At 43.5% G+C, this 27,956-nt stretch overlaps 1 protein-coding gene across 1 annotated transcript; it reads right to left on the bottom strand.

Moving 5' to 3' along the window:
- Positions 1-548: 548 nt before the first annotated feature.
- Positions 549-24,763, bottom strand: gtpbp1l (GTP binding protein 1, like). The gene is made up of 14 exons (XM_079998664.1): positions 24,390-24,763; positions 22,421-22,532; positions 18,086-18,266; positions 16,205-16,388; positions 15,330-15,494; positions 11,939-12,062; positions 11,209-11,323; positions 10,823-10,967; positions 9,970-10,152; positions 9,009-9,144; positions 7,637-7,815; positions 5,730-5,873; positions 4,044-4,097; positions 549-2,424 (listed from the first exon to the last, which is right to left on the bottom strand). The coding sequence occupies exons 1-14, from the start codon at positions 24,570-24,572 to the stop codon at positions 2,305-2,307; spliced, it is 2,025 nt and encodes a 674-aa protein (XP_079854790.1). The 5' UTR covers positions 24,573-24,763; the 3' UTR covers positions 549-2,304.
- Between the last annotated feature and the right edge of the window lie 3,193 nt (positions 24,764-27,956).

The following is a 27,956-nucleotide window of genomic DNA, read 5'->3' as shown; positions in this document are numbered from 1 at the left end:
TTTTCCTCTGGTCTTAACTATAAATAACATTATTTTACTCATAAAAGGAGCTGTGTCATTTTGGGGTAAATTAGGCCCATGCGCCATGAATTTCAAAAGAAATCTAGAACTTGTGAGGATGACCGGAAGGGAGCTGGTCCAGCGTATTCCACGGCGTGCGCGGTCAAAAGGGAGCGCTTCGGCGCCTTTGGACGGGAACACGGACGGAACGAGCGCAACCGGAGGGTTAAAACAAAACATTCCCACGGATTCCCTTCGGCGCCACTCAGCGGGAGACGTTGTCTTGTTGTCCTCCCAAGCCGCCTGAAAACACACGCGGTTCAGCATTATTTGAGAATATTTCATAAGCGTCGTAATCCAGAGATGTGGCGCGTGTGAAGAGGCCCTTTGAGACGGAACCGTGATGAAGGGCGACAGGAAGGAACTGCAGTTCATGTTGAAATGACAACATTGCAGAATCACCTCGTCTCATCATCCACCCCCTCCCCTCGCCTCCGTCAGAAGGCACCGCAGCCGTAAACACAGACACGACGTCCAACAGCCTCCCGGAGGTGATATTCTCAAAAGATCTTTATTTTCAAGGATTTACAACACAAACTGGCACCACTTTAAGTTAAATGGCATCTTTTGAAATCTTTTTTTTTTTTTTGTACATACATTAAAAAGAAATCTGTGTCGTTGCAAAAAACAAAACAAAACAAAAAAAAAAAAGCCACCCGCAAGTTCTTTAAAAAGAACAAAAAATAAAAAATAAAAATAAAAAGGGAAGGAAGAGGAGGATCCGGACTGGTTTGATTTGGAGTGAGCTCTGAGGGGAAGCAGGCCGCCGGAGCCGCGCTTTAACCAGGAACGTGGTTTCAAGCTCCGGATAATAATAATAACAATAATTCAAAAATTATTTAGGGAAAGAACAAAAACAAACAGAACGGGATGGAACCGGCTTGAACCACGAAAACAAAGGTGAAGAAGATGAGAACTGATTGGTCGGGGCGCCGGAAACCGCGAGAAAACAGACGAGGACGCCGCGAGGGTTCCGAAAGTCCAACCCCGCCCGGGGATCTACAGCCAGCCATCCTTTTGAGGGCATTTTGCCGATCGGCACCGATCCAGAGGTCCGGCTAACGAGCGGAACCAGCTGATCAGCGCGCGGCTGGAGCAAAAACACGCAACGCCAGACTTTTACTATTATTATAATTTTTTAAACTACCACGGCTTCGGCGACGCAGTTTAAAGGGTCGATGTGAAAAATCAACGTTTCAAGGTATTTTAAATCGGCAAAAGCAAAAACCCCCCCAAAAAAACGAAAAACAAACCAAAAAAAAAAAAAAAAAAATGTCCTCTCTGCATCATTCCGGATCTGAGGTTCAACCGCTAACGTAGCAGAGCTGGACTCCGTTCAAGTGAAACAACATGGCGTCCACGCCGTCATGTCTCACACCACAGCATGTCTCACGCCAACATGCATCCCCACCGCCCCCTGCTGAGACGGGGGCGTCTCACACCACCCAAACCTCGCACTGAAGTAGAAAGCCTCCCAAAAAAAAAAAAAAAAAAAACCTCCGCCCCGGGGCCGCGCGCCCGGGGCGGATTTGCCGAAGCCGACGGATTCGACGAGCGGCCCGTGTCACCAAACTTCCTGGGCCACTTCACCCGGCGATCCAAATGTATCTGAGCGGCGGAGAGTGGCCGGAGGTCTGACACCTCCACGGAGGGGAGGGGCGTTCGAAGAGTGAGATAGTGACATGACACGAGGAGACGGGACATGGATGGGTAGAAAGAGGAGGAGGAGGAGAAAAGAGAGAGAGAGAGAGAGAGAGAGAGAGAGAGAGAGACAGGAGGGAGACAGGGAGAGAAAGAGACAGGGAGGGAGAGAGACAGGGAGGGAGAGTGGGAGGAGAACAGGGCTGCAGTTCCTCCGCTGGTCACGTTGCTCCGGGAGGAAACGCTTGGACCCACTCGTCTCATTGGGGCGACAAAGCCGCCTCCCCCCGAAAACCAGCGGTCAAACCACAGCCAAGCGTTTGGCTTCCCCTCGGCCTCCTGCACGGTCGTGGCGTGACGGCGGGAGAAGGGCCGACGGCCCCTGGCACTTCCAGTTCCCGGGCCGCGTTCACGGTGAAAATCCCGGAAATTACAAAGAGGAAATAAAGAAAAAGTCCAAACTTCGCCAAATGAAACCAAAGCGTGGGCTCGGCGCGCGTCGCCGGCGGAAGCGGCTCAAGTAAACCAGCCCGAAAGACGCAAAATGAGCCAGTTTAAAGCTCTTGCCCGTCTCCGGGGGGCGGGGCGGCGGCGGGTGGCGTTCTAGGCGGTGCTGGCTCCGGCCACGGGCGCAGCGGTGGTGGCGGCGGCGGCGCCGGCGTTCAGGCCTTTCCCTCGGTGTCGCTGACCTCCTCTCCGGCGGCTTCCTCCGCCAGACTTGGGCTGCGGAGACACCGACACAAAGAAAAGTCACCGTTTACTTGACGGAACCGGTGGCTCAGGGAGGAGGCGCGGCTGGAGCAGCTCACTTTTCACATTGTTCTTTGCTCTTCGATGGAGAGTAGAGGTGGAGTAGAGGGAGGTAAAGTAGAGGCAGAGCAGAAGTGGAGTGGAGGCGGAGCAGAGGAAGAGCAGAGGAAGATGGAGTAGAGGTTGAGCAGAGTAGTAGTAGTTTAGAGACAGTAGAGGCGGAGTAGAGGCAGAGTAGAGGGAGATGGAGTAGAGGTTAAGCAGAGTAGTAGTTTAGAGACAGTAGAGGCGGAGTAGAGGCTGAGCAGAGGAGTAGTAGTGTAGACATCAGAGGCAGAGTAGAGCCGGAGTAGAGGTAGAGTAGCGGCAGAGTAGATGTATAGTAGAGGGAGGTAGAGCAGAGTATCGGTAGACTAGAGGGAGAGTAGAGACGCAAAGAGGCGGAGCAGAGGGAGGCGGAGTAGAGGCAAAGTAGAGGTTGAGCAGAGTAGTAGCGTAGGCAGTAGAGGCAGAGTAGATGTATAGCAGAGGAAGAGTAAAGAGAGGCTGAGTTGAGGCACAGTAGATGTAGAGTAGAGGATGTTAAGAGGCAGAGTTAAGAGAATTGAGGCAGGGAAGACATGGAGTAGATGAGGCAGAGTAGAGGCAGAGTAAAGAGAGTAAAGAGAATTGAGGCAGGGAAGACATGGAGTAGATGAGGCAGAGTAGAGGAAGAGTACATAGCACAGAAGTGAAGTAGAAGTAATCCAGCGACAGTGTAGAGGCAGAGTAGAGTATCGGTAGACTGGAGGGAGAGTAGAGACAGGACAGAGGCAGAGTAGAGGCAAAGTAGAGGTAGTGTAGAGACAGAGTAGACGCAGAGCACCGTCCATATGTCAAGGTGCAAGACAGAAAAAGGGTAAAGAGTGTTGTGTAACTTGTGAAGGAGTTCACAAAACAGTGCAAACAAATTAAAACAAACACATGATATAATATAATAAACATTGTATTATATTATATGATATAATATTATGATATAATATAATATTGTATTATCTGATATATTATATGATATCATAATATAATGTTATATTATATAACATTATATGATAACATAATATTGTATTATATGATATATTATATAATATAACATAATATTGTATTATATGATATGATATGATAAAATATTATAATATAACATATTAAATTATATGGTACATTATAATTGTGCATATTACAATTTGCAACAATAACAATGTGCATGACCTGCAGGGCTGGTGAGTAGTAATTATTGTATTCGATATTATTGTCCTACATTTTTCCGGTGTTACTCTCCATTTCACCGACCAGGTCTTCACTTTATTGTTTTTGTTGTTGTTCATCAAATCATATTGAAAACAAATTCAAAAAATAAAACAAAAAAATAATTAAAAAAGAGGAAAGATGATGGCGGCGGCAAAGCCGTCATTTCTCGGCTGCGGTGATCTGATCACCACGGCGCGGCACGACTCCCACTCCGGGAAACCACACAGTAACAACACAAGTAGAAGAAGAACGCCGTGGCAGCGCCGGCGTGCGTGGCTCTCACCGGCGCTGAAACCTTCTTATTTTACCTTATTTTCCTTGTTGCCGTCTTTACAAAGCGGCTCGGCCTCCTCTGCCGCCGGCTAGCGCAGCGTGCACAGGGACAACAGGGTGCGACGAGGGAGGGAGGGTTTTAGGAGATGGAGCGGGGACAAAGCGAAGCGGAGGGCGGTGTAAGGATGAACGGCAGAGCAGCGGAGACAAATGTGGAGGATGAAAGGTGTGAACAGGGGAAGACGGAGGGGAAAATATGAAATCATTCATGTTAAGGGTTCAACGGGAGAACAAGGAGGAGGTGGATGGGAGGGGGAAGGATGGGGATGGAGGGGGAAGGATGGGGATGGAGGGGGAGGGATGTGAGGAGGTGGATGGGAGATGGAGGATGGGAGATGGAGGATGGGAGGAGGAGAGGAGATGGAGGATAGGAAGGGGGTGGATGGGAGGAGGAGGAGAGATTTGTCAGCAGACGGAAGGAGAGAAGAAAGCAGAATAACAGCTTGCACACACACACACACACACACACAGAACTGTTCTTAAAAGTTTTTTTTTTTTATGTAATTTTGTATATTTTATGAGCTTAAGCCAAACAGTTGAATTTATTGGATTCTTCTTCTTTTAATGTCAGGCACTTTGATTTACATGTGGTGGATCAGAGGTGCTATACAAATAAAGTTATTATTATTAGTATTATTATTACTATTGTCATGTTCTTCCTTCATCAGCATTTAATTGGGGCAAAATTCCATATTCCTTTATTATTGTGCATTTTTTATTGTGCCATTTCCACCCATGGATGAACGGAGTATCCATCCACCCACCCAGGCATCCACCCACGCATCCACTGACAGTCTATTATTTTCGGCACTTCACAACCACTTCAATCTTCTGAGTGTTTGGAACTTTCTGGTCAACTTTGCCCACAGAGCATCCTTCTGCCCGTCGTGACTTTCTACCCCGAGTCAAAGTGAGATTTGACATTTTTTATTGAAAATTAAAAAGTCTAAAAGTTTTTTTTTTTTTTTTTTTTACTTGAACGATATGGTGAGAAGTCTTCCTGAACCCCGGAGAGCATGCACTGTGTCAAATACGACCCAGTTTCGTACCCAGTTGTTATGCACACACGTTTGTGCATGTGAGTTTTTAAAGTTGTTAATGTTGGCAAATTAAGGTTCATTTCAACGAAGGGAGTAAATATTTGTTCACAAAGTCGGAAAATAAATAAAAGGTATGTGATAAATCCTCGGGTTAAAATGACTCCTAGTCCCGCTGCAACTAGGGGAACCTACTATTTTGTACATTTTGTATTTCTTACTTCCATTTGGGAAGAGGTGGAAACACATGACTTCAACATCATTTAAAGTACGTTTTCTTGCCTTATTGTGCTCATTTCCCAAAACCTCGAAATAGAGACAAAGCAGAAAAAAAAAAAAAAAGGTAAAACTCGATTTGACACTTTAGGTAATTTAAGCAAAAAAAACCAAAAAAAAACGAACAAAAAAACAACAAGAAAAAGAAACCCTCAGTTTTGGAATCGAACCGTCTCCCCTGCTGCTCTCCATCTTGAACCCTGAGCTCAGAGGGATCCATTGCATCGATTAATGGGCTCCAAAAAAACCAACTAAAAAACAAAAAAGAAAAAACTAAAACTAAAAACACACAACAGCAGCGCAACGACGACACAGAAGGTCGAGACGAGACTCGTAGGCGGCCCTTACTTGTGACGAGGAGGAGGGGCTCCCTGGCCGTAGCGTGGATCCTGCCTCCTCATTGGCCGCCGCTCCGTCCTTAGCTGCCTTCTTATTGCCCAGGAGCTTGGCCTGCTGGGCCTTGGCTGCCTGCGTGTTCACCGATTGGAGGAGCTGCAACAGGACCAGCGCAGCCAATCAGGAGCCTGCGACACGGCTCTGGACTGACAGCAAAACCAGAGCCTCCCAAACTATTTACTCAAACTGGAAGCTTAACCTGCACGCAAGCATCTTTGTTTGTCATATTACGTTGTACTCCTTACTATGACCTTTATGCTTTTGTAAAGTTTACAGTTTGTTTTTTGTTTTTTTTAATCAAATTGTATTTTATTCACGCCCACCCTGTCAGACTTAAATTTGCATTTATTTTGTGCCACCTGTAGCATATATCTGTAAAGCACTTTGTAACAATATATCAAAAAATAAACATTTAAAAGTATGTGTCAAATAAAGACTGAATTACTTACCTTGCAGGTGTGTCACGACTCGATTTGACTCTCGATTTTAAGGGCCCGATTTGACTCGATTTCCAATTTAAACATTTTTCTTTCCCCAGCACTGGCGGCTACGCCACTGTCAGACTACCGTCTTCGTTTGTGAAGACCGGCTTGACTTGTCTGTCAATAAGTGACTTAAATTCAACATTGAAATTACAAATGACAAAAAACGTGAAAATATTTCGACAACACGCATAAACAGTGAAGAGCTTAAACAAAGCTAGACTTTGGTATAATAAACAGTAAGTTGCTTACAACACTACACTTAAGTTACTCACCAAAACAAGTGCAGAAAAACGGGTGCGATTTTTACCAGAACGCTGGTCGTAAAAGGCAAATTACTACCCGCAGCCGTGATCAGAGCCACCTTTTCTCCAAACAAAGCAAATACAAACTCTCAATGTACTTTACTCCGTTTCCGGCTGCTGCTCCACGGTGGAGCAGATTACAGATCGCCCCCGGAGAACATCCCGCCCGCGCTCTCGCGGCTCGGCGGAGAATGCCGAGCGGCCCCGCGCGGCCCGCCAGCCGGGAACCTCTGCACTGGAGGACGCGGCGGCGGTGACGCTCGGCTTTATGTCTCACTTTCACCGCCACATCTGTGGAACTCCTGGACACTGCGGTCTAAGGCCCCCTCCCCCTCGTGCACAGTGAAACCACGGAGCCCGATGCCTCTCGGACGTCGAAATCACAAACGCTCAATTCAATTGATTTTCGATTTTGAGTCGGAATCGTGACACACCTATTACCTTGTGAAGAGGCTTGCGGCCTTCAAGCACCTTTTAAGCACTTTCACTGCGCAATCAAAGACTCCCAGCTTTAGTCATTCATCAAAAAAAGTTTGATGAATGATTCATTTCTCTCACAATGCTGCTGGAAGCCCAAACTAAGCCCAAGTCCCCGTCCATTCATTTGCACACGGCGGTGAAAACGACGTTTTAAGAAAGGGGATCCTCGTGTTTTGTTGCTTTAAGAAACGATACAGCAGAAGAAACAAAGAGCGTGAACTCTCACAGAGAACAGTCATCGTTGTCAAATTCGAAAAGACCACGACCCCTTTCCTTACCCCAATGTTAGAAATGTTGGCATAAAAAAGAATGTGAATTGGGCGAGTTTCCATCAGTTTGGTTAAGAAAAATAAACTGTTCGCCCAATGTTCAAATTTCAACGCCAACAAGACAATTACATTATTCATCTGAATTATTTCTACGACAATTAATCTGCAACTAAAACCTTTTTTAAAAATCGGTAAAAAGGGGCACGCGCATCCCGAGGTACACTTTCTCACCCGGCTGGACAAGCGTAAAGAAAGCACTGCATGGAAAGAAGAGACCTTCACGGCGAAAGGACGCGGCGGGAAGCGGGCGGGGCCCCCGTTACCTTGGTGATGGTGCCCACGGCCTTGGTGCGGCCCTCCCTGAACACCAGCCGCTGGTCGCAATGCAGGTACTCAGGCGTCTTGATGAAGCGGAAGTGCACGGCCGCCTTGTCGCCGGTCCGCAGGCAGTCCCGGTTCATGGTCAGGATGGTGGCCGTCTGCCGGATGCTGCCACAGTGCACTGCGGGGGACGGCGGCACGGGCGGAGGGATGCGGCGGCGGCACAGCGGAGGAGCGAGGTGGAGAGACGGACATTAGGATAGATACAACGGGGACATGGTGGAAAGGTGGTGGGATAGGCAAGACACAGGAGAAAGACACTCTCCTCACAGAGACAGACAGACGACAAAACGGACATTAGGAGAGAGACAGACAGCCAGACAGACACATACATAAAGATAAATACATATAGACTGATGGATACATATTGAGACATGGATAGACATTTATATGGATTTTTCAGAGCGCAGTCATGCCAATGTGTAAGTGCAGCACATTGGTTCAATCGTGTATAATCTATACGAGCTTGAAATGAGTTAAATAATCTGCAGAAAGTCCAAAAGCCCCGACTGCAGCACAGCAAAACTTTTAAATGGACTGGAAAGTTTAATGGTGCGCCTGCTTTCCTGAATTATGAGTTCAAAAGGGGCGAGCGCAGACTCCGCAGCGACGCCAGCAGGGACATCAATACGCCCGGGACAGGAAACTAATGGAAGGCGGAGGTTTATGTTGCACTAAAAGAATAAAAATAAATAAATAAAATAAACTGCGTCTGGTTTTTGGTTTGAGCCCTTAGCCCAAAAAAAGGTAACCATGACAGACCTGGTGCTGCAGAGTTAATACATTTATTTATGAACCGATATAAAAATAAATTGTTTTTTTGATAAATCCCAGTATTGTTCTCAATAATTTGTGATTTCCATTCGCTCACATAGTAGGTGCAGCACCTCCACCGACCACTAGGGGGCAAGTGCTCCCCATCGGAGAAAACAAGTGTCCCTCCTCCGCCACAAAAATTATTTGTCAACCTGTGGAATCAAATCTGTGAAAATATGTTGTTTTTCTTTTTTTTTCCCCATTTGTTTCGGATGTCACTGTACGCCTTTATGTCTGCTTTTGCATCTAAAAAAACCCCAAAAGAATATTTGAACATCAAGAAATATATTGAACATCTTTTAAATATACTCATGAATTTGACTAATATTGAGACAATCACGCCCTAAAAGATGGTTGGATGACAGATGGTTTCAGGAGACTTTTCAAGCCATCGGCCCAGAGAAAGTATTTAGTTCATAACCTTTGAAGTATTCACACTTAAGGGCCTGATCAAGATAAGGGCCGGGTGTGGGCGTGGGTGGGGGCGTTGTGACGCACCCATGGCCTGGTATCGGGGCGATATGGTGGTCGGGTGGTGCAGGACCAGGATCTCCGCCTCAAACTCCCAGGTGGCCTGCGGCGTCAGCCTGGGAGAGATCATCACCATGCCTTTCCTGATGGACGAACGCTTGATCTGACGGAGAGAGAGAGGAGTGGGGAAAAAAATGGTAAACAGAGAGATGGATAGAAAGATGGATGCTTTCATTCATCCCTGGAGGCAAATTTCAATGTTAGAGCAGCTCACTTAATATATAAGGAAGAAAAATAGAAAGAAAATGGCATCGGTATGAAAAACTAAAACACTTAAGGGGACAATAAATAAATTATAAAACAAGAAAAATCACGGAAGAAATTGGAAAAAAATAGGGAGTTGCTGAGCCAGCGCCGGAAGCAGAGTAGAGCGGTAAATATTTCACACGTCAACCATTTCCCTAAAAAAGTGGTATTTGCCCTGTGAGGCCTGTCCCCTAGTGGGGCATGGAGGAATTGCAAGGAGGGCAAAAGAAACAATAACAGCCTTGAATATCTAGATTTTAAGCACTTATTTGACATGACACATATTTCACGATTACATTTCGTGATACATGTTCATTTCAACTGTCCAAATCAAACAGATCTAATCAAGTTGATCAATTTAGCAAAATAAATTTTATTTCCATTATTTGTTTTATTCTTTTTTCCATTCGATGTGCACCCTTCTGCCCCCTCAACTGGGCTCATTATTAACTACATGAATACGAAACACTTTTTATTTTTTAACTTGTATTTTATTTTTTTTATAAATGGGGGTCTTCAAGTCATTGAAATCCTAGGAAGGGTTCAGGAAAAAAAAAAAAAAATCTAAATACCACTGCTCTAAAGCCTGGGGTGTTTAAAAGCTCCCCAAGAGAACAAAATCAGTTTTTTTGTTTTTAATTCTTTCGGTGTAATAGATTCCCACGGTTGGAACGTCGCACACCTTTTTGAGGGCGAAGGAGGCGGTCTGGCCCCCTCGGACCTCCCTGACGGGCATCCTCTTGCGGTGGATGGACTTGACAGCGATGGGGATGAAGGTTCCCAGCGGGTCGGGGCCAAGCAGCAGCGTGTCGTTGAGCTTTATCAGCCCCCGTAACGTGGTCCCGGACACCACCGTGCCCACGCCCTGCGGACACGAAATCCCCCACGTGAAAATACTGCGTGCGCGCGGCCGGTGTCGCCATGGCAACACGGCGGCCACCCCACAGGCCGAAACAAGGTTCAGTCGGGTGTCAAGACACTTAAACCAAAAAAAAGGGAAAAGATTAACCACAGCGCTGGTTTACGGCCCCTGAGAGAATGATGAACCAAGTGACTTAAAGAAAGCAAAGACTGGCTTTTATTGACGCAGTAACTAGATTATGAGGTGAAGTTAAATGTGCCATTATTGTCAAAATGTTATAACCTCGTCTGTGAAGGTGTGGATCAAAACCTCCCTTAACATCTGCTGGTGTATTCACCAGGAGCTGGACTCCTGGAGGGTTTTTAATCTTCAACAAATATGTAAAACAACAGTCCTCTCATCGACACACAAAAGGCATCCTACAGAGTTTCAATGTAAGGATTCCAAACGCTTAATTCCTGGTTTCTGTGACAGAGTAAGCGTGGATTAGGAAAACATTCCCACCCAGACTTGGCTGGGTGGGGTCTTAACAGGCGACGGAGATAGAGAACTCATTTTATATTTAATTTAATTTAATTAATTAAGACTCCTCAATGCCTCTCACAGAAGACGATGAATGGTGTTGATTATTATCATTATTGTTATTATTATTTATGCGTTTGCCGCCGCGTACCGGTACAGAGTAGGTGTCGTCTATCTGGAACTCGGCAGGCTCGTCGTCGCTGTAGGACGTCCTGGACGACAGCAGGTTGAGGAACATCTTCAGCAGGTCCATGTTCTCCCCCGTCACGTTGGAGATCTGGAAGATGGGACACATCCTGCAGCGGCGGAGGGATAAGGAAGGGAGGAAGGAAGGGAGCAGGGGGGAGGAAGGAAATGAGGAAAGGCGGCAGCCTCGGTCCCACAGCAGACTAAAGTGACGTGTTTGAGAATTCTGCGATTGTGTCCTGAGCTTTCAACGGGTCAAAAAGGCAGGCCAGAGAAAAATGAATTATGAATCCACCCTCATGTTCCAACATTCACCCAAAAACGGCCCTCACCAGCACGACACTCTCTCACCTCTCAGAGCTGAAGTTGGACGCCGTGACGATGACGTCGTCCTTGTTCTGGACCAGGACGGGGATTTTTCTGCAGCCCGGAGATTTTAGTAACCTCTGTAGTAACTTCAGTGTCTCTGCACAATGCACAATACACACACACACACACACACACACACACACACACACACACACACACACACACACACACACACACACACACACACACACACACACACACACCTCTGAAAATCAGATGATTTGACTTTTGCGTCAAATCCTAAATTTGAAATTATGAATTTGTAAGCATGGCAGAGAAAGTGCATTTTTCAAGTTAGCAAAAGACCACATTAAATAGCAGATACAGACGGTCACACTATGCACTTGAACTTGAAGTTTTAGAGGTGTAATTTGAAAAAAAATATTTAATATATACACGCACACATTTATAAACACTAAAATCATCTAAATCAGCATAATTGTCTAGCCAACTAACTAGTCAATCCCTTTAAATAAATAATAGTAGTGCAAACAACTAATAATCCTTCATATCTTTTTTCTCTTTAGTTTTAAGGGCAAACCAGACAACCAACGTACACCATTTATTTTTTTACTTCCATTTATTATTTAGAGTGTTTATCTTTAACTTCACTTGCCTGCCTCAGGGAACTGCAGGTACCACGTTCCTGAAGGTGACCGCTAACCAGCCGGGATCAGGGGGTATGAACCGGTCCAGCAGGGGGAGCCCTTACCTTGCAGGATGTTGGCCGGGCACATGTCTATCTTGGTGACCACCACGAACACGGGCACGTTGAGCGCCAGCGCCAGGCTCAGGTGCTCTTTGGTCATTCCAACGATGCCAGCATTGCTGCCGACCTGCAGGCGGGGTCAAGAGGGCAAGACATGAGTCAATTAGGACAGCAAAACGTCTGCCAACGGGCCCCCAAACACCTTATTACAACACTCATTGGAGTCTTTCCTCCGAGACCATGCCGGACGAGGGAAAGGAAAGCTGAACTCTGACCCCTGTACAGCTGATAAGCCACGATGCAACCGAACATGTGATATTTGGGAACTGTTGTCAAAACTGGTGAATATTTCATATCAGGGAACGTAAACACACACCACAAACAAAAATTACTACGGATTATTATGTGAATACCATCTTTAGCTGTTATCCAAACTCAGCCAAATTCCGGAAGATAGTAAATTCAATTAAGAATAAAAATTCAATTTCCCTGCCCACGCATGTCATTTCTGGTCAGTGTGTAAGGAGGAAAAAGGAAAAATGCAGCTTTTAACAAACATTCTGCTGCAGCTGGTCACATATTTGAAAATGGGAGCACGGGATGTGTTAAATCCATAAGTACTGTTATCCAGAAGTGGACGTCCCTGGACATACTATAAGCTTTGTCCCTCAGTTTGTCCTCCAGCTGCTCACTCCTAATGTAGTTACTGGAGTATTTCTTGCCATCGACTTCAAGAAAGCAACTGGAGAAGACCGTCTGGGCCCTTGCTTTCTCCAGCCCTCTGCCTTGATCATTTCAGAACATATAAACACACTTTTTCTTTTATCCATTTCATCAGGTACAATTCCCAAAGTGTGGAAAGTTGCTCACGTTATAACACCGTATAAAAGGAGGAGATCATAAAAAAATTTAGTGACCTTAATAACTATCGTCCCATCTCTAAATTGTACTGTCTGTCCAAAATACTTTGTTTAAAATACCTGAATAGATAGTAAACAATGAGCAATGAGGCGATAATCAAAATGGATGGTTGGCTAGCATCAGGCACACTGAAAAGGAAAGAAGCCATTGGTTCATTATCCACGAGGGAAGTCTCGGTGGGACATCAGACAAACGACAAACAAAAAAAAGGAAAGAAAAAGTATAGCGCTGAATATTTATCATTGGGATTTTTTTGGGCGAACCGTTACCGCTGTGCGTGGTGTGTTCCGAGATTTTATCAAACGAAGCTCTGAAGCCATGTAAACTGTGCAGTCACCTCGAGACAAAACACCAACAGTACACGTCAAAGCCGCTTGAATATTTCGATAATCAACTCAAGGAGCATCAGGGCGAGAAGAAAGTCATCGAAACGCCATGTATATGCACCGAGAACGCCAAGGCAGCGGAAGCCTCCTATCGGCTCGACCGACTCATAACCAAGCCCGGTAAGCCGCATACAATCAGGGAGAATTGAATTCTTCCTGCCGCAAAAGTCAACCACATCTCATTGTCTGTCGTTTTATGCCGTCATACTGGATGAATCGAAAGACAGCACAAATCTGTCAAACCTGCTTGCCTATGTAAGGTATGAAAACAATGGAGAAATAAAAGTATTCCTGTTTTGCAAATCTTTACCGACGCGTAAAACTGCCGATGCCCTTTTTGACATTCTGAACGCGTTCATAGTTTCAAACAGGATCGATGGGTCCAAGCGTGCCGGGAGTGAGCGCTGACGGGGCCCGTGCGATGCTGGGCCGGCACAGTGGAGGCACCCCCCGGGTGAAAGCTGTGGCTCCACCCGTAGCATCTTTCCACTGCAGTGTACACAGAGCAGCCCTGGCTAAAAAGAAATTGCTGCAGATCTAAAGACTGTTCTTGGTGAGGGGGTCAGAGCCAACACCTTATCAACAGCCGCCCACTGCAATCACCTTCACTTCCCCTTTTATGTGACGAGATGGGCAGTGGGCAGTGGGCAGTGACCATAAGCAGCTTCTGTTACAAACCCGAGTCCGGTGGCTTTTTGAATTGCGTGATCAGGTGAGGGTGAACATGGCTTCAGTGATTTTGAGTGGCGGGCTAAATTTGGAAATGTGGCCGACATTTTTTAGCCACTTAAATGGACTCAACCTCAGTCTCAGAGGAAATGCAGTGACCATGTTCAAAAGAGGAGGACAGTCTTGTGGATCTCTCCTGCGACAGCGCATTGGAACTGGCTTCCTCACAGAAGTACCCGACAAACCTTTTGCTTCGTGTTGCTTCTGAGTATCCCGATCTGTCCGACAGAGCTGTGCGATTTCTGATGCCTTTCCCGACAACGTATCTCTATGACTGACTTTTCTTGTAGATGAAATACAGGAATAAACTGAATGTTGAGCCAGATCTTCGCCTGAGACATGTCGTCCCTTAAGTCAGGCTTCGAGCATTTGGTGTCATCAGCCTTCTCATGAGGTGAGTCAATATTAATGTGCTCCTGTTAGGTATTATCAGCACTGGCGTGAGTCATTAGGCTACATTCAAATCACTGCGCCCTTCAGACAGCGCTTACGAGATACAGTTACTAACGTTACGCGAAAGTTCCATAGATATAAGGTTATTTTTAACCCACCTCTTTTTTTGTTTTACCACTACTGCGCTGTATGTACAGTATCGGAATGCATATGACTGTTAAAATATACGTCCTCTGAGAACACACTGTTTGCCTCCTGTATTAATTCTGGTCGGATGTGGGCTGTGAACACTTTTGAGATTTCAAGTAGGCCCTGAGTCCGAAAAGGTTGGAAACCGCTGTTATAGATGGTTCCAAAGCGACCTCTCTGATAGACAGCAGTGTGTTGTGTTGTTTCATGTGCGTTCAGGAGCTGTCCATTGGGCCGGTGATTCTATATCTGGTTTGAGAAAAGATGGGCTTATAAAAGGAAGCTGCTTTGAAGCAAAACGGAAGGTGACAGGATCTGATTTGCTGAAAGCCGCTCCCGGCATGCCAGTACGTGGCAGGTAAACATGTCCCAGAATGGATGCAAGCGTCAAATGTTTCCACGAGAAGCGCCAGTAACAACCAAAACCGGCTTTGACTCGCAAGGTTTCCCCACGCAGGCTGCCAGCGGGTGACAGGTGAGCGGTGACACAGTCACGGTATAGGTTTCATGGTTCGATACCGTCACAAAATTATTTAACACAGTATGAAACACACAGAAGAATCCTTCTTCTGTATTGAAGGCCCAAAGCAATGAATTCAAGCAGAAAAATTCCAAGTTGTACTATTTCTTATCCTCCTTTCCACTAGTTTTTCATTGTTCTGTAGTTTTAAGTGCACCGTCTCTTATGAAATAAATCAGCTTTAAAAAGCAAATGCTTGTCCAAACGAGACAACATCATGTTAAATTCCAATCAGCACCAGCCACCGCGGTCTCACCATGAGCATGCAGAAGTCGGGCAGGTGTCCCGTCATGCCGAACACGGTGGTCTTCAGGTACTTCTCGTGGCCGGCCAGGTCGATGAAGGTGATCACCTTGGAGGACTTCTCGCAGATCTTGGTCCAGTCCAGGCTCCCGCCGTGGCTGTCCGGCTTGTTCACCACCTCAAAGCACGCAGGGAACACACTTTAAATTTTTTTTTGTTTCCTTTTTAATGTTGCTATTCACATGAGGACAGCGGTTCCTCTATGTAGATCACCGTTTTTTATCATTCACTGCAGTTAATAGACCAGTGTAAGACCATACCGTTTTGTGGTTTTGTTAAGCATTATGCTAATACAAAGACACACACATTACATAAGAAATGATACAACAGAAGTGTGGGTTCAAAGAAAATAAACATGCCAAGTGAAGTTAAAACGAGGAGTAACAGAAAGGGGCCAGGGGCAAGGCTAGAGGGGAGGAGGAAGATCCCCCGCGCTGTGTCAGAGAGTAAGGAAGTTACTATTGGAGACCAAAGTTATGAATTAGTTAACAACATTTGCAGCAAGTAAATGCTTTTGTGGCCCCAACCGCCAACATGGCAGTCTGGAAAATCTTGTGGGAATCACACTCTCAAACACTCTACAAATATCACTATATATTAAGTCCCAAAGGCTTTTCCGTTTTGGGCACATTCAGAATATGTGGCGATAGTAACCTCCGAGGCTCCGTTTGAAGAATCTTTGGGTCTCCAAGAAAAAGGAAAAAGGCGGGAATGATCCAAGTCTCGTGAACTTGACGTTGGTGAGACCAGCTGTGCGCTTCAGTGGGAGCCTGGAGCGCTCTCCGCTTTCTAACGCGCAGCTAATACACAAAACGCGATTTGAAATACCTGTCCCTCGTGGTCAAAACCCAGGATGTCGTTGCCCACGCTGCTGGTCCTCCCGCTCTCCATCTCGTGTTTGTGCCTGAAGAGCTTTTGCCGAGCGAAGCCGCGGCCGTTGTCCAGCTCGCCGTGGGTCAGGACCCCGAGGAGGGTGCTCTTCCCCGCGTCCACGTTCCCCACCACAGCCACCCTGGGGGAGGGGTGCACGGCGGCTCAGCAGTTAGCACCGCAGCCTTGCAGCAGGAAGGTCCTGTTTTTTTTCCTGAATGCGTCAGGGGCATTTCCGCGTGGAGCCTGCATGTTCACGCGTCTTTGCGGCGGGCCCTCCCACCCCACATGCGTGGTATGTCCGTGTTGGACACACCTCAAGATCAAGGCCACGATCGGGAGTCTGATACGAAGATGGGTCAAATGCAGGGAACTCATTTCATAAAATATATAAAATTGAAAACATTTAATCATGGAAAAAAACAATAAGAAACGTCAAGCAATGGGCTTCTTAAATTGCATTACATCATGGACGACTTAAAAGGATCCATTCATATCATATATATTTGTCAACATATTGACAAAAGCGATAGGATTCCTGCTTGCGGGACTCCTCTATATTATGTAAAGAAACTGGACTTAAGGAGGACAGGAGAAGAGAGTGACCAGCTGATCCCTCTGTCAATACGCTGAAGGAATGACACCAAACGAGTTGACGTTGTTAGCATGCGCAGCTTAGCAACCACTCACTACACAATGAGCACTACGTGGACACAGCGACGCCTTCAACCTGCCCGGCGTGTTTTCCTTCTGCTGTTTTCCGTTGCCTTTATCTCTCTGGGGGTTCTATTTTTACGACCGTGCTTGTGTTCGTTTCAGTCACGCTTTTGGAACATTTCGGTATATTGTGTGCGTCGGTACTTTTTCCCCCGCTGTAGGCTCGTGTGCCGCGAGAGCGCACCGTGTGTGCTGTGAGAAAGTTTCAGATTACAATTAATATAAATGAATCAAGGAAATTAGCATTTGTGTTGGTCAGCCTTGCAAATCAAAATTGGAAGTCAAGTTACACACTGAAATATGAGAAATATTAATATGTAGGGCAGTACACGTTTCTCAAGTATTTTAGCGGTTAACAAAGTTAACAAAAGTTAACCTTTATCATGATGATAATGTCTATTCTGGACATTGAAGTGCATGTTTGTGCATTATCTATCTATCTAACCCTACATCCATCAACCTATCTATACATCCATCTATCCATCCATCAACCTATCAATCTATCTATGCATCCATCCACCTATCAGTCCATCTATCTATCCATCCACCCATCAACCTATCAGTCCATCTATCTATCCATCCACCCATCAACCTATCAATCCATCTATCTATCCATCCACCCATCACACTATCCATCCATCCATAGTAGGGGATGGTAGCTCAGGAGGTAGAGCTGGTGGTCTAGTGATCCAAAGGTCGCTGGTTCGATCCCAGGCTCCTCCTGCTAGCATGCTGTAGTGTCCTTGAGCAAGACACTTAACCCCTAATTGCTCCTGATGGCTGTGTCCGTCGGTGTTTGAATAATTGTAAGTCGCTTTAGATGAAAGTGTCTGATAAATGACTAAATGTAATCCATCCATCAACCTATCAATCCATCAATTTATCCATCCAGCCATCACACTATCAATCCATCTATCCATCAACCTATCAATCCTCAATGTATCCATCCACCTATCTATCCATCCATCAATCCATCAATTTATCCATCCAGCCATCACATTATCCATCCATCCATCAACCCATCCATCAACCTATCAATCCATCTATTTATCCATCCATCCATCCATCCATCAACCTATCAATCCATCTATCTGCCAATGCAGAGGATATGGCGTACATTACCTGACTTCCAGGAAGTCCTGCTCGCCCACGCGCCGGCGGATGAGGTAGTCCCGTATCCTGCCGCCAGAGTCGGTGCGCTCCCGCAGGAGGATCAGGTCGGCCTCTATCTGCTCGCACAGCGACTGAACCGTGGCCACCGACGCCTCCATGTCCTTCTCATCCAGACCGTAGTCTCCTCCATCTGCAAAAAAGGGAACAAAAAAACAAAAAACAAAGAGACAAAGTGAGATGGACGGAGGCGTAAGGGACGAAGAGGCTGAGAGTGGATGGATGAGTGGATCCTGTTGGGAAGGAGATACTGTGTTGTGTAGTTATATTCCTTAGATTAGACCGTACACTGTTTTACTGTATTCAGCACTAGTTAATAGGGCTGGGTAGAGAAATAAATGTTAAACAACTATACTTCATTTCTATTGTTTCAATTTGTCAATTGATTTGAAAAATGTAATTTAATTTTGTGTTTAGAAGTCATGAAACCAATTCCCCACTAAAGTTTAAACATCACTAGTCAGGAATTTATTCATTTCAGTTATCATTTTAGTTATACTTTGAATTTGCTGGTCATAAAGAAAGTCGTTTTTTACTTGGTAAAAAAAATATATATTTTTTTTTTTTTGGTATTTTAACATGTGCATTTTTAAATAAAAAACTCCATATAACATGCAATTTCAGTGAATGCCAAGTTTATCTTTTGCAAAAAAAATAACGGTAATCTTTCCATTTGTGTATTGACTGAATTTGTCCACTGAAATGTTTATGAACACATGTTTTGACACATGGTAAACCTAAAAAGTTGGTTTCACTGTGTACTGTGCAATTCTTCATTGTGTATAAAACATCAATATAGAATTGTATCGCCTTTTTATAAAATTAGTCGAATGGTGAGTTTCCACCCAATGTTTTTAAGAGGCTTGAGTAGAAGTAGATCAGATTACTTGGGTAGAAAATCAGCAGTAGTAAACACTCAGTGTAAACACTGATCTGTAGTGGACATCATCCGTTTGGCCGAAGCAGACTAAACCACTGGGAGCACTGAGGGCGCTGATCTGGACAAATGACGCCGGCAAACGTTCCCGGCGCAGAGCGCTGTAAACAGAGATCCACTCCCAACGCGCCCTTTGACCCCTGACCCCAGACCAGTCAAAAAAGCTGCTGCGCTCGCAGAAAATAACCCCAGTTGCCAACAAAAGGCCCTGGGGGGGGGGGGGGGGGTTGTCTGTTTGGGGGACTTTTTGGGATGGACGCTAAACAGCAGACAACAGTCACTAAAGCCAGAGACACTTTGGGAGAAATCCAACTACAATATATTCACTATATTCAGAAACTTTGGGCATTTTCTCGCTAATTTCAAGATCTATATTATCTTATTTTTTATGTGAGTTACTTTATTATTATTGAATTATTATTATTAATGATTCATTATTATTATTATAATTATTATTATTGCGAGTCAACATAATAAAATTGTTCGGAACTTGTATGCATAAACCAGAAGCTCAAGACCAGTCTTCAGTAGAATTTGAGCAATGATCTGCATGTTCTGTTGGGGAAACTTATTTGGAATCGCAGCTCTAAGCCATAAACTAAGTGTGAGTTCAAGTAGGGTAATTCAGCTGCAGCCAAACTACCACTCAAATGAAAGGCACAAGCTAGTAATGAAGGTAAGCGGTGAAGTACAGTGAAGAAAAACTCAAATGTGAAATATCAACTATGACAACCATCCGTGACAACTTCTTAGCACAAATATTTTGTTTATCATGCTTTGGACAAAGTATTCTGCAACAATAATTATATAAAAAGTAATGCTACTATAAAATACTTCTATGAAAAGAAAAACATACAAATCATCGTGGGGCAGACTTAACTGAGATCACTTAACCGCTTGTCTTTGTACAGCAGCAGTCGTGCATGTGCGCAGCGCACCAGATTATTACACCAACCAGACGCCAAACAGTGGCTCTGGGACAATACACTGTCTGTGTGTGTGTGTGTGTGTGTGTGTGTGTGTGTGTGTGTGTGTGTGTGTGTGTGTGTGTGTGTGTGTGTGTGTGTGTATTTTTCCAACTTCCTAATAAATAACCTTGGTAGTAGTATGGGAGTTACGGGAGGAAGGAGTCATGAAAGTAGTATGGGAGTTATGAGAGTAGTATGGGAGCAATGGGAAGGGTATGGCAATTATGGTTAGAGTATGGCAGTTATGGTTAGAGTATGGGAGGAGTACGGAAGATATGGTTAGAGTATGGCAGTTATGGTTAAAGTATGGGAGGAGTATGGCAGTTATGGTTAGAGTATGGCAGTTATGTTAGAGTATGGAAGACGTATAGGGCAGTGAAGAGTAGGCTTGTGCTGAAACAATATCAAATGTTGCGATATTTGCTACCATATGCAATTTTTTTCACAGTATCGAAACTGAGAACCACAAAATAAGTAAAAAATTATTATTATTTTTTTTTTTTAATTCTACGCATATATTTCCTCACTCCCACGTGCTTGGTGCTCGTCACTGCTCCTGTGGTGAACATGAGATCCGTTCAGCGCGCACATTATGTCAACACCCGTGTGCAACTTCCTAGTTGTAGTGGCATAAAGCGATCCGACACAAAGGTTCACCGTTTCGCCAAAGAAAACAAATGCAAGAGTAAAAGCTTCAGTTATTACTCTGTGTGACCTTCCCCCGACACTGTGAATACTGTTATACTGACAGTGTAAATACTGTTATCCTGACAGTGTCAACACTTTACCAGAGCACCAGTGTGTTCTGGTAAAGTGTTGTTTGTCATGGTTTTAGGCACATCTCACATGTATTTCTCAAGTCATAATCATTTCTGCCAAAGTGAGCACACCTGGCCAAAAACACATTTTCAGCCCATTCAAAGGCTGAAAAGGCGCTCAGAGTAAAATCGTCAGTCATTACCCTGAGTGTTTTTATTGTAGATGTATTTATCGTAATTGAATGAAACCAAAAAAAGTGCTGTGCACCACCACCACGTGTAATGGGAAGACTTTCTCTGCACTCCCTTACACCCCCCACCTCCGTCACCAACGACAATAATATTGTGTTTTGGGATATTTGGGCGGGGCTGCATCACGCATTTTGGATATATCGCCCAAGCCTAGTGAACAGTAAGACTTTGCTCACGTTACATTTCATTGTTTCCTGGGGAGAATTTGCTTGTTACGGGAACATGCAAAAGCATTACTACCTGAAGGAAGCTCCTCCCCAACACTGGTTACTCATGATTATTATTATTGTAGGGCTGGAAAACCTCATAGCAAAATCCATAAAGACGACTCGATGATGACGGTTACCGTCTATTACACAACGTACAACTCAACCAGTTTAAAATAAATAAATAAACGAAAAATGAACCACAAAAACAAACCTTGCTTTTTGCTTTCAAATTCATTCAAAAGATCAGGTTATTCAGGATTGGACGAGCAATGACATTGCTGCAAGCGTTGTGAGGACGTGGGCCAAGCCTGAGCCTGGTTTTGTTGTTCTATTCATATCTATGAAATGACTCATGGATGTAGCGGTGTTTTGGGCAGAGTTGTAACTGGTGTGGACGAGGCGCTCGTTTTGGGATAGTAGAAAGAATCGATCAGAGAACCCGCAGCGTCCTGTTCATACCCTAGTCCCCACCGTCCAATCATTCCATTTGAAAACTTCTGGTGAACAATACAGTCTCTAAATCACCAAAAACATGTTGCTTTAGTGTTCTTGTGCAATTATATACACGCAATAACACTGACAAACTGTAATAACTTAGTAAATGCATAGGAATACTTTAGAATTAGAATCTATACCCTATATACCCATACCAATAACGTACCCTGTGCATAGAATCACATTTGTATATTTTATATTACATATAAATTATAATAATATAATTTTTGTGTAAATTTGGTATATATTATTTTAATTTAATTATTATCTATAAAAAATAAAATAAAAATTATGACCAGGAAATTGTTTTATCGAACATGACCCTGATGTACTCAGTCCTCTCTTCATAAGATTTACAATCTCAGGACAAAGGTATGCTGATCAGTCTCAGGCCAGTGTTGCAAACATGCACATAATGGCACAAGGCAAAGGAGATTCAAATCACCTCTGTTATCTCCGGCTTTTTACCAGAACTTTCTATGTCCTAAAAACGGTTGCATTTCTTTCCTATACAATTTTTCATTTTAATTCATTCCCTTTTTCCTCTTCTATTATTTTACATGTATAGTTTTATAGTTTTTTTCTAGAATCCTTTGTGATACCATTCCAGTGTGACATACGTCCAGACTTCCACGTGTATGAAACGTGTGGAATACTAAGTTTCTCACCTGAACCCACTCCCACCACGTAGATTGTCTCCCCGCATCCCTCGTCCATCCGCTCCCTGAGTTGCCGTAGTAACGAGTCGTACTGGTCTCCTGTTGGGCTCACCAGAACCAACTGTATGAAGAGATAAAAGACAATTTAACTTCATTTAACTATAGAAATGATACTGTGGAATCATACCAGCATCAGAGTATCACATGCATAAATATATATATCTCAAGTCTTTCTACTTATTTAACCATTGTATGTCATGAATGGAGAAACATGGATTATATGTCTAGTGTTTTGTCCTAATGAAAACAACTTATAGTCAAAATGTATGTTTTCCTACTTCTTTATCAATTGTATGTCTTGGAAAAGGGGAACATTTGATTATGTATCACATGTGTTGTTAGCGGATACGTCAAGTTGAGAGACAAATATTATTAATAAGTATACCGACAGAAGGGCTACGGCGTTCTAAGATGTGTAAGACACTGCTGGGAGAAGGTGCTTTTTGGTTGAAAATGGGGGAGGGGAAAAATATCTTAATAAAAAGTGAATCCAAGGCACTCTTCATATAATAAAAATCTTAAATCAAAAGGCTAGTCCATGTTTAAACAGATGAACATGATCTAGCCTTTGAGTAAACCTTAAGAGTGCCTTGGATTAGCTGTTTTCATAATAGTAATTAAGTATATAGTGGTATCGGACCATAGCTTACTGAAATACAGCCTTGGGACAAGCAAGTACCTAAAAGCAGGCGACACCATTCCACTGGCGCAACAATGAAAACAACAACAACGTGTTTGTATAGAACACTTTATACACATCATGCATCTAACCGTACGCTCACAAAGGAAGTGACACGCAGCGACCAAGCAGCCGGAAGTCCTTCACTCCCAATGGGAGGAGGCGACGAGGGGCGAAGGAGAGAGACGGGAGAAAGTCGAGCAGAGTTGCACTTCTGCGCGCGACTCTGGCTGTGACGCGGGGCAGCGATAACGCACCCCCGCCGCTGTGGGAGCCGGGTTCCCCGCCCCTTGCGATGGTTGCGCCGGTCGTTTCGCAGGGACGCGATTGAAAACGAATGGCGCCGGGGGGAAGATTTGCCAGGCAGTCGTCGGGATCCCCGGCGGACGCGAGGCCGCGAAAGTCCACGTTCCATCTCCGCCGAAGTGAAGATCTCGTGGGGGCGTCTCCGGATAGTTTGATTTGAACGCACTTCCCCGTCAACAGTACGATGTCACGTGGCACGACACACAAAAAAGAGATCACTCAGACGACCGTACTTGCATCTACGCACTGGCAAACATCCGCTAGAAGAGAGGCAATGTTTTGCAATTGTACTTTGTTTTAGTGGAAGGCGTGGGGAGGTGGAAGGGACACAGAAAGGAGAGGAGCAGGAGCGGCACGGGGGCAGCATTGCACCCCTGGGGCGTACACTAAGTGTTATGTTTTACAAATACACATGAAGATAACAGTGTCGTATCAAAATAAACGCGTAAATGAATGAACGCATCTATCAGGCTCAACTGTGTTTATACGCTGCTATGGCAACGACTCCACTCGGCAGGACCGGGCGAGCGGGAACGCCCACGCCGGAGCTTGTTGCACCGGGGCCGAGCAGGGGCACAGTCGCAGCGGCGGGTTTTGAGTGACCCGTGGACAAATGTGCTTTGGCCGGTGCGAACCGAGAGGCGGGTCCTTCCGTGGCCGTCCCCGGGGCTTCAGAGCCTGCACGGTGCGGGCCGGCTGAAGGGCGGCGCACGGGGGCCCCCCAGCTGTCCACACTTCATACGTGTCACTATCCGCTCGCCAGCTCCCACGCCGCGCACGCCGCGCACGCCGCGGCCGCGCCGGGGGTTGAACGCCGCTGACGTTCGACGACCGACCCCCACCCCCACCCCCACCCAACCCCACCCGCACGCCTCAGAGTGCGCGCGGCTGTCCGGGATCCTCCCGCCGCCGCTCCGCGGGGCTCGGGCCTACCTTGCTGCTGAAGTCCAGATGATCCTCGGGCTCGCCGTCGGAGCCCCCGCCGCCGTCGGAGCCCTCCCGGCCGGACGGGTCGTCGCCGCGGCCCCGGTCCGGCGCGAACATGCAGGCGGGCACCGTGGACTCGGCCGGACCCCCGGGGCACATCGCGGGATCCTTCGCCGTTAGCGACGCCATTTCCCCCCGGACCCTGAGACAGAGCAACCGATGTGGGGCGGGGGGGGGGGGATGAAATGTTTTTTAAAAAATAAATAAAATCCCCCAAAAAATATGAAAAGCAAACAAGAGCACAGCGTAAGGAGCGCGGGGCGGCGTCTAGCTCATGCTACGTGCGTCGCGGGCCTGGCGCCGGGGCCCCGCACGCTGCTGGACACGTCTCGGCGGTAATGGCGTCGCACCAGCGCTGCGCGGCGGGACGTGCGTGTTGCTACGACGCCGCCGAGTCTGCCTTCACAATAGGCCACGCCCACGCCGCCGAGCCGCTCCCTGGTTGGCTGGCTGCGGCGCGCGGAACGCCCCCTCTTTGTGTCGCGGGGCGAGTGACGGACAGGAAGTTTCCCGCTGCGGAAATGACACATTTCAGTCGTAATAATAATAATAAAAACAAAAAAAAAAATAATAATAATAATAATAATAACAATAATAATAAAAATAATAATAATAATAATAATAAATAATAATAATAATAATAATAATAATAATAATAACAATAATAATAATAATAAGAAGAAGAAGAAGAAGAAGAATAAGAATAATAAGAATAAGAATAAGAATGAGATTAATAATAATAATAATAATAATAATAACAATAATAACAATAATAATAAAAATAATAATAATAATAATAATAATAATAAGAAGAAGAAGAAGAAGAAGAAGAAGAAGAAGAAGATTATTAATAATAATAATAATAATAAAAATAATAACAATAATAACAATAATAATAATAAAAACAATAATAACAATAATAATAATAAAAAAAAATAATAATAATAATAATAAGAAGAAGAATAAAAAGAATAAGAATAATATTAATAATAATAATAATAATCATAATAATAATTATAATAATAATAATAATCATAATAATCATAATAATAATAATAACAGTAATAATGATAATAACAATAATAACAATAATAATAAAAAAAAAAAAATAATAATAATAATAAGAAGAAGAAGAATAAGAATAATAAGAATAAGATTAATAACAATAATCATAATAATAATAATAATCATAATAATAATAATAATCATAATAATAATAATAATAATAATAACAATAATAATAATAATAATAATAATAATAACAATAATAACAATAATACTAATAATAACAATAATAAGAAGAAGAAGAAGAAGAAGAAGAAGAATATTTTTTTATTCCAATTATTAATATTAGTAAAGTAACTTATTGAATAATTATACTACTAATAATAATTATAATAATAATTATTATTATTATAATTATTCAATAAGTTAATAATTATCAGTATTATTATAATCATTTAATAAGTTACTAATAAAGTAACTTATTGTAACTTATTTAATAATTATAATAATAATAATAATTATTATTATTATTCAATAAGTTACTTTATTACTAATAATAATATTATAAGTAGTAGTAATAAATTAATAATATTGTTAATATTTATTTATTATTAACAATAAAGTAAATTATTGAATAATTATAATAACAATAATAATAATAATTATTATTATTACTTTATTAAGTTACTTTATTAAATAATAACTAAAACTATCTGCACACAACACAACATTGGCAGAAGCTGCAAAACCTTTTGGACCAGTATGTCACAAACACCTCGTGGTTAAAGTTGCATTCAAATCGATCCACATACGGAGCAGAAATTAATGAAAAACCGAGCAACTTTCATCTCCATCACAGAAAGGTCCAATGCATTTCACGCCACAATATATACACTGGCTTAAAGTATCTGGAACACAATGATGACAGAAGCTACGAACACAGTTGAGGTGTCATTTAAATCGATATGTCACAAGGGTCTGGTGGTTCCAATTTTATACAAATCAATCTACATACGGAGCAGATATTCGTGGAAAACCGAACAACTTTGACCCGAAATATTCAGCTGGTCTGACACGCTGCTGTTCGTAAACAAAATGAAGGAGATGATATTTACAGTAAGACGCTCTATGATGTCATCATATTATTTACTATAAATTATATTTACAGTAAGACGCTTTATGATGTCATCAGATGATTTCCTATAAATGTGAAGGTTCTGATTCAGAATGTCCATTGGACCATGTCCAGTGTGCGCTGTAGATGCTCAACATTACAAACTGTACGTTTACATGTATATTTATGTACTTTCTTACCTGGTAGATGTCTGGATCTGTTTGATTGATGTATTATCTCTTTGGTCTCAATTGCTTTGCCGGATTAATGAAAAATACGTATCCACAAAAACTTGTGACCAAGTCAAGTCGAATCCACTGAAATGTGCGACTGAGTGATGTGTTCAAGATCCAGCGAGGCGTCGAACAGAAGCCATGAAATGGTGATTACTCACAGAAATACCACAATGTTTTTTGTATTTCATGGAAAAGTAACTTGTTGAAAATGTAATCCAAATATCAATCTGTCGTTAGAAAAATTCACTTCCCAAACATTGTTTTTTTTAATTAATCAACTACATATAATGTTTATAAACACTGCTTACTCTGACAATTTCATACAAGTTTTCCATTTTCTTTTTTTTTTTTAATTAAGATTGCCATTTTAATAATATACAGTGATTATTTGTCGTGTAATCTTTATAAATATTGTGATATTTGTTTGATTATATAATCCTACTGTTTTGGACAACTGTTTCATAAAACAATTATCTGACTTGTCTTGTCCAAATTACTCCACTTTACAACTTACAAACAACATTAGGACTGTTAGCTCAGCTATTTAGAACTGTTATTTAGAACTAACCTTTCTCATATGACACAAGTTACGTCACATTGGATATTGAACTCAATAGTTGAAGTCCGGTTGAAATGGGAATGCTTCATACGTAATGTCATGACAGTTTGATTCGTGGAATTACATGAACGTAACTACATGATGTTTGAAACTTGCGCCGCATATCTTACCACTTATCTGGAAAAAAGTCCCAGAAAACTGCAGCTCTGCTGCAACTCTCACCCCTTTTAAATCAAGGTGTAAGACTTTTCTGTTTGTCGCTGCCTTTTACTAAACCAAATATTGATTTATTGCACTGCACTGTCACTTTTACTTGATTTTATGCATTCTATGTATCCTGTTTCTTAACGTTGCAATGTGTTCTTTCCTTTTACAATGTGTTTCTTTTGCATGTTGTCTTGATGCTTCTGATGTTTTATTGAAAGCACTTTGAATTGCCTTGTCGTTGAAATGTGAATACGAGTGGCTCTGTGTGCACTGTATTATAACGGCCTTGGCAGTTCTGAAACAGCGATATCAGATAACTGAGCGATTTCCAGACCGGTTGTCTGGGACTAGGATATCGCCTTGACAGGGTAAAACTCTATTTGGGGAATAGG

The sequence above is a fragment of the Zeus faber genome (assembly GCF_960531495.2).
Source record: "Zeus faber genome assembly, chromosome: 4".
Classification (NCBI taxonomy): Eukaryota; Metazoa; Chordata; class Actinopteri; order Zeiformes; family Zeidae; genus Zeus; species Zeus faber.
This window is presented reverse-complemented; position numbering and strand designations above follow the sequence as displayed.

What these genes read in the sequence shown, in the direction of transcription:
- gtpbp1l (XM_079998664.1), bottom strand. Translation starts at nt 24,572, where the DNA reads ATGGCGTCGCTAACGGCGAAGGATCCCGCGATGTGCCCCGGGGGTCCG. An exon ending in CGTGGTGGGAGTGGGTTCAG is followed by an intron (nt 18,267 to 22,420) that starts GTGAGAAACTTA and finishes CCTTTTTTGCAG; the next exon opens with ATGGAGGAGACTACGGTCTG. An exon ending in GCCCCTCCTCCTCGTCACAA is followed by an intron (nt 4,098 to 5,729) that starts GTAAGGGCCGCC and finishes ACGCTGCGCTAG; the next exon opens with CCGGCGGCAGAGGAGGCCGA.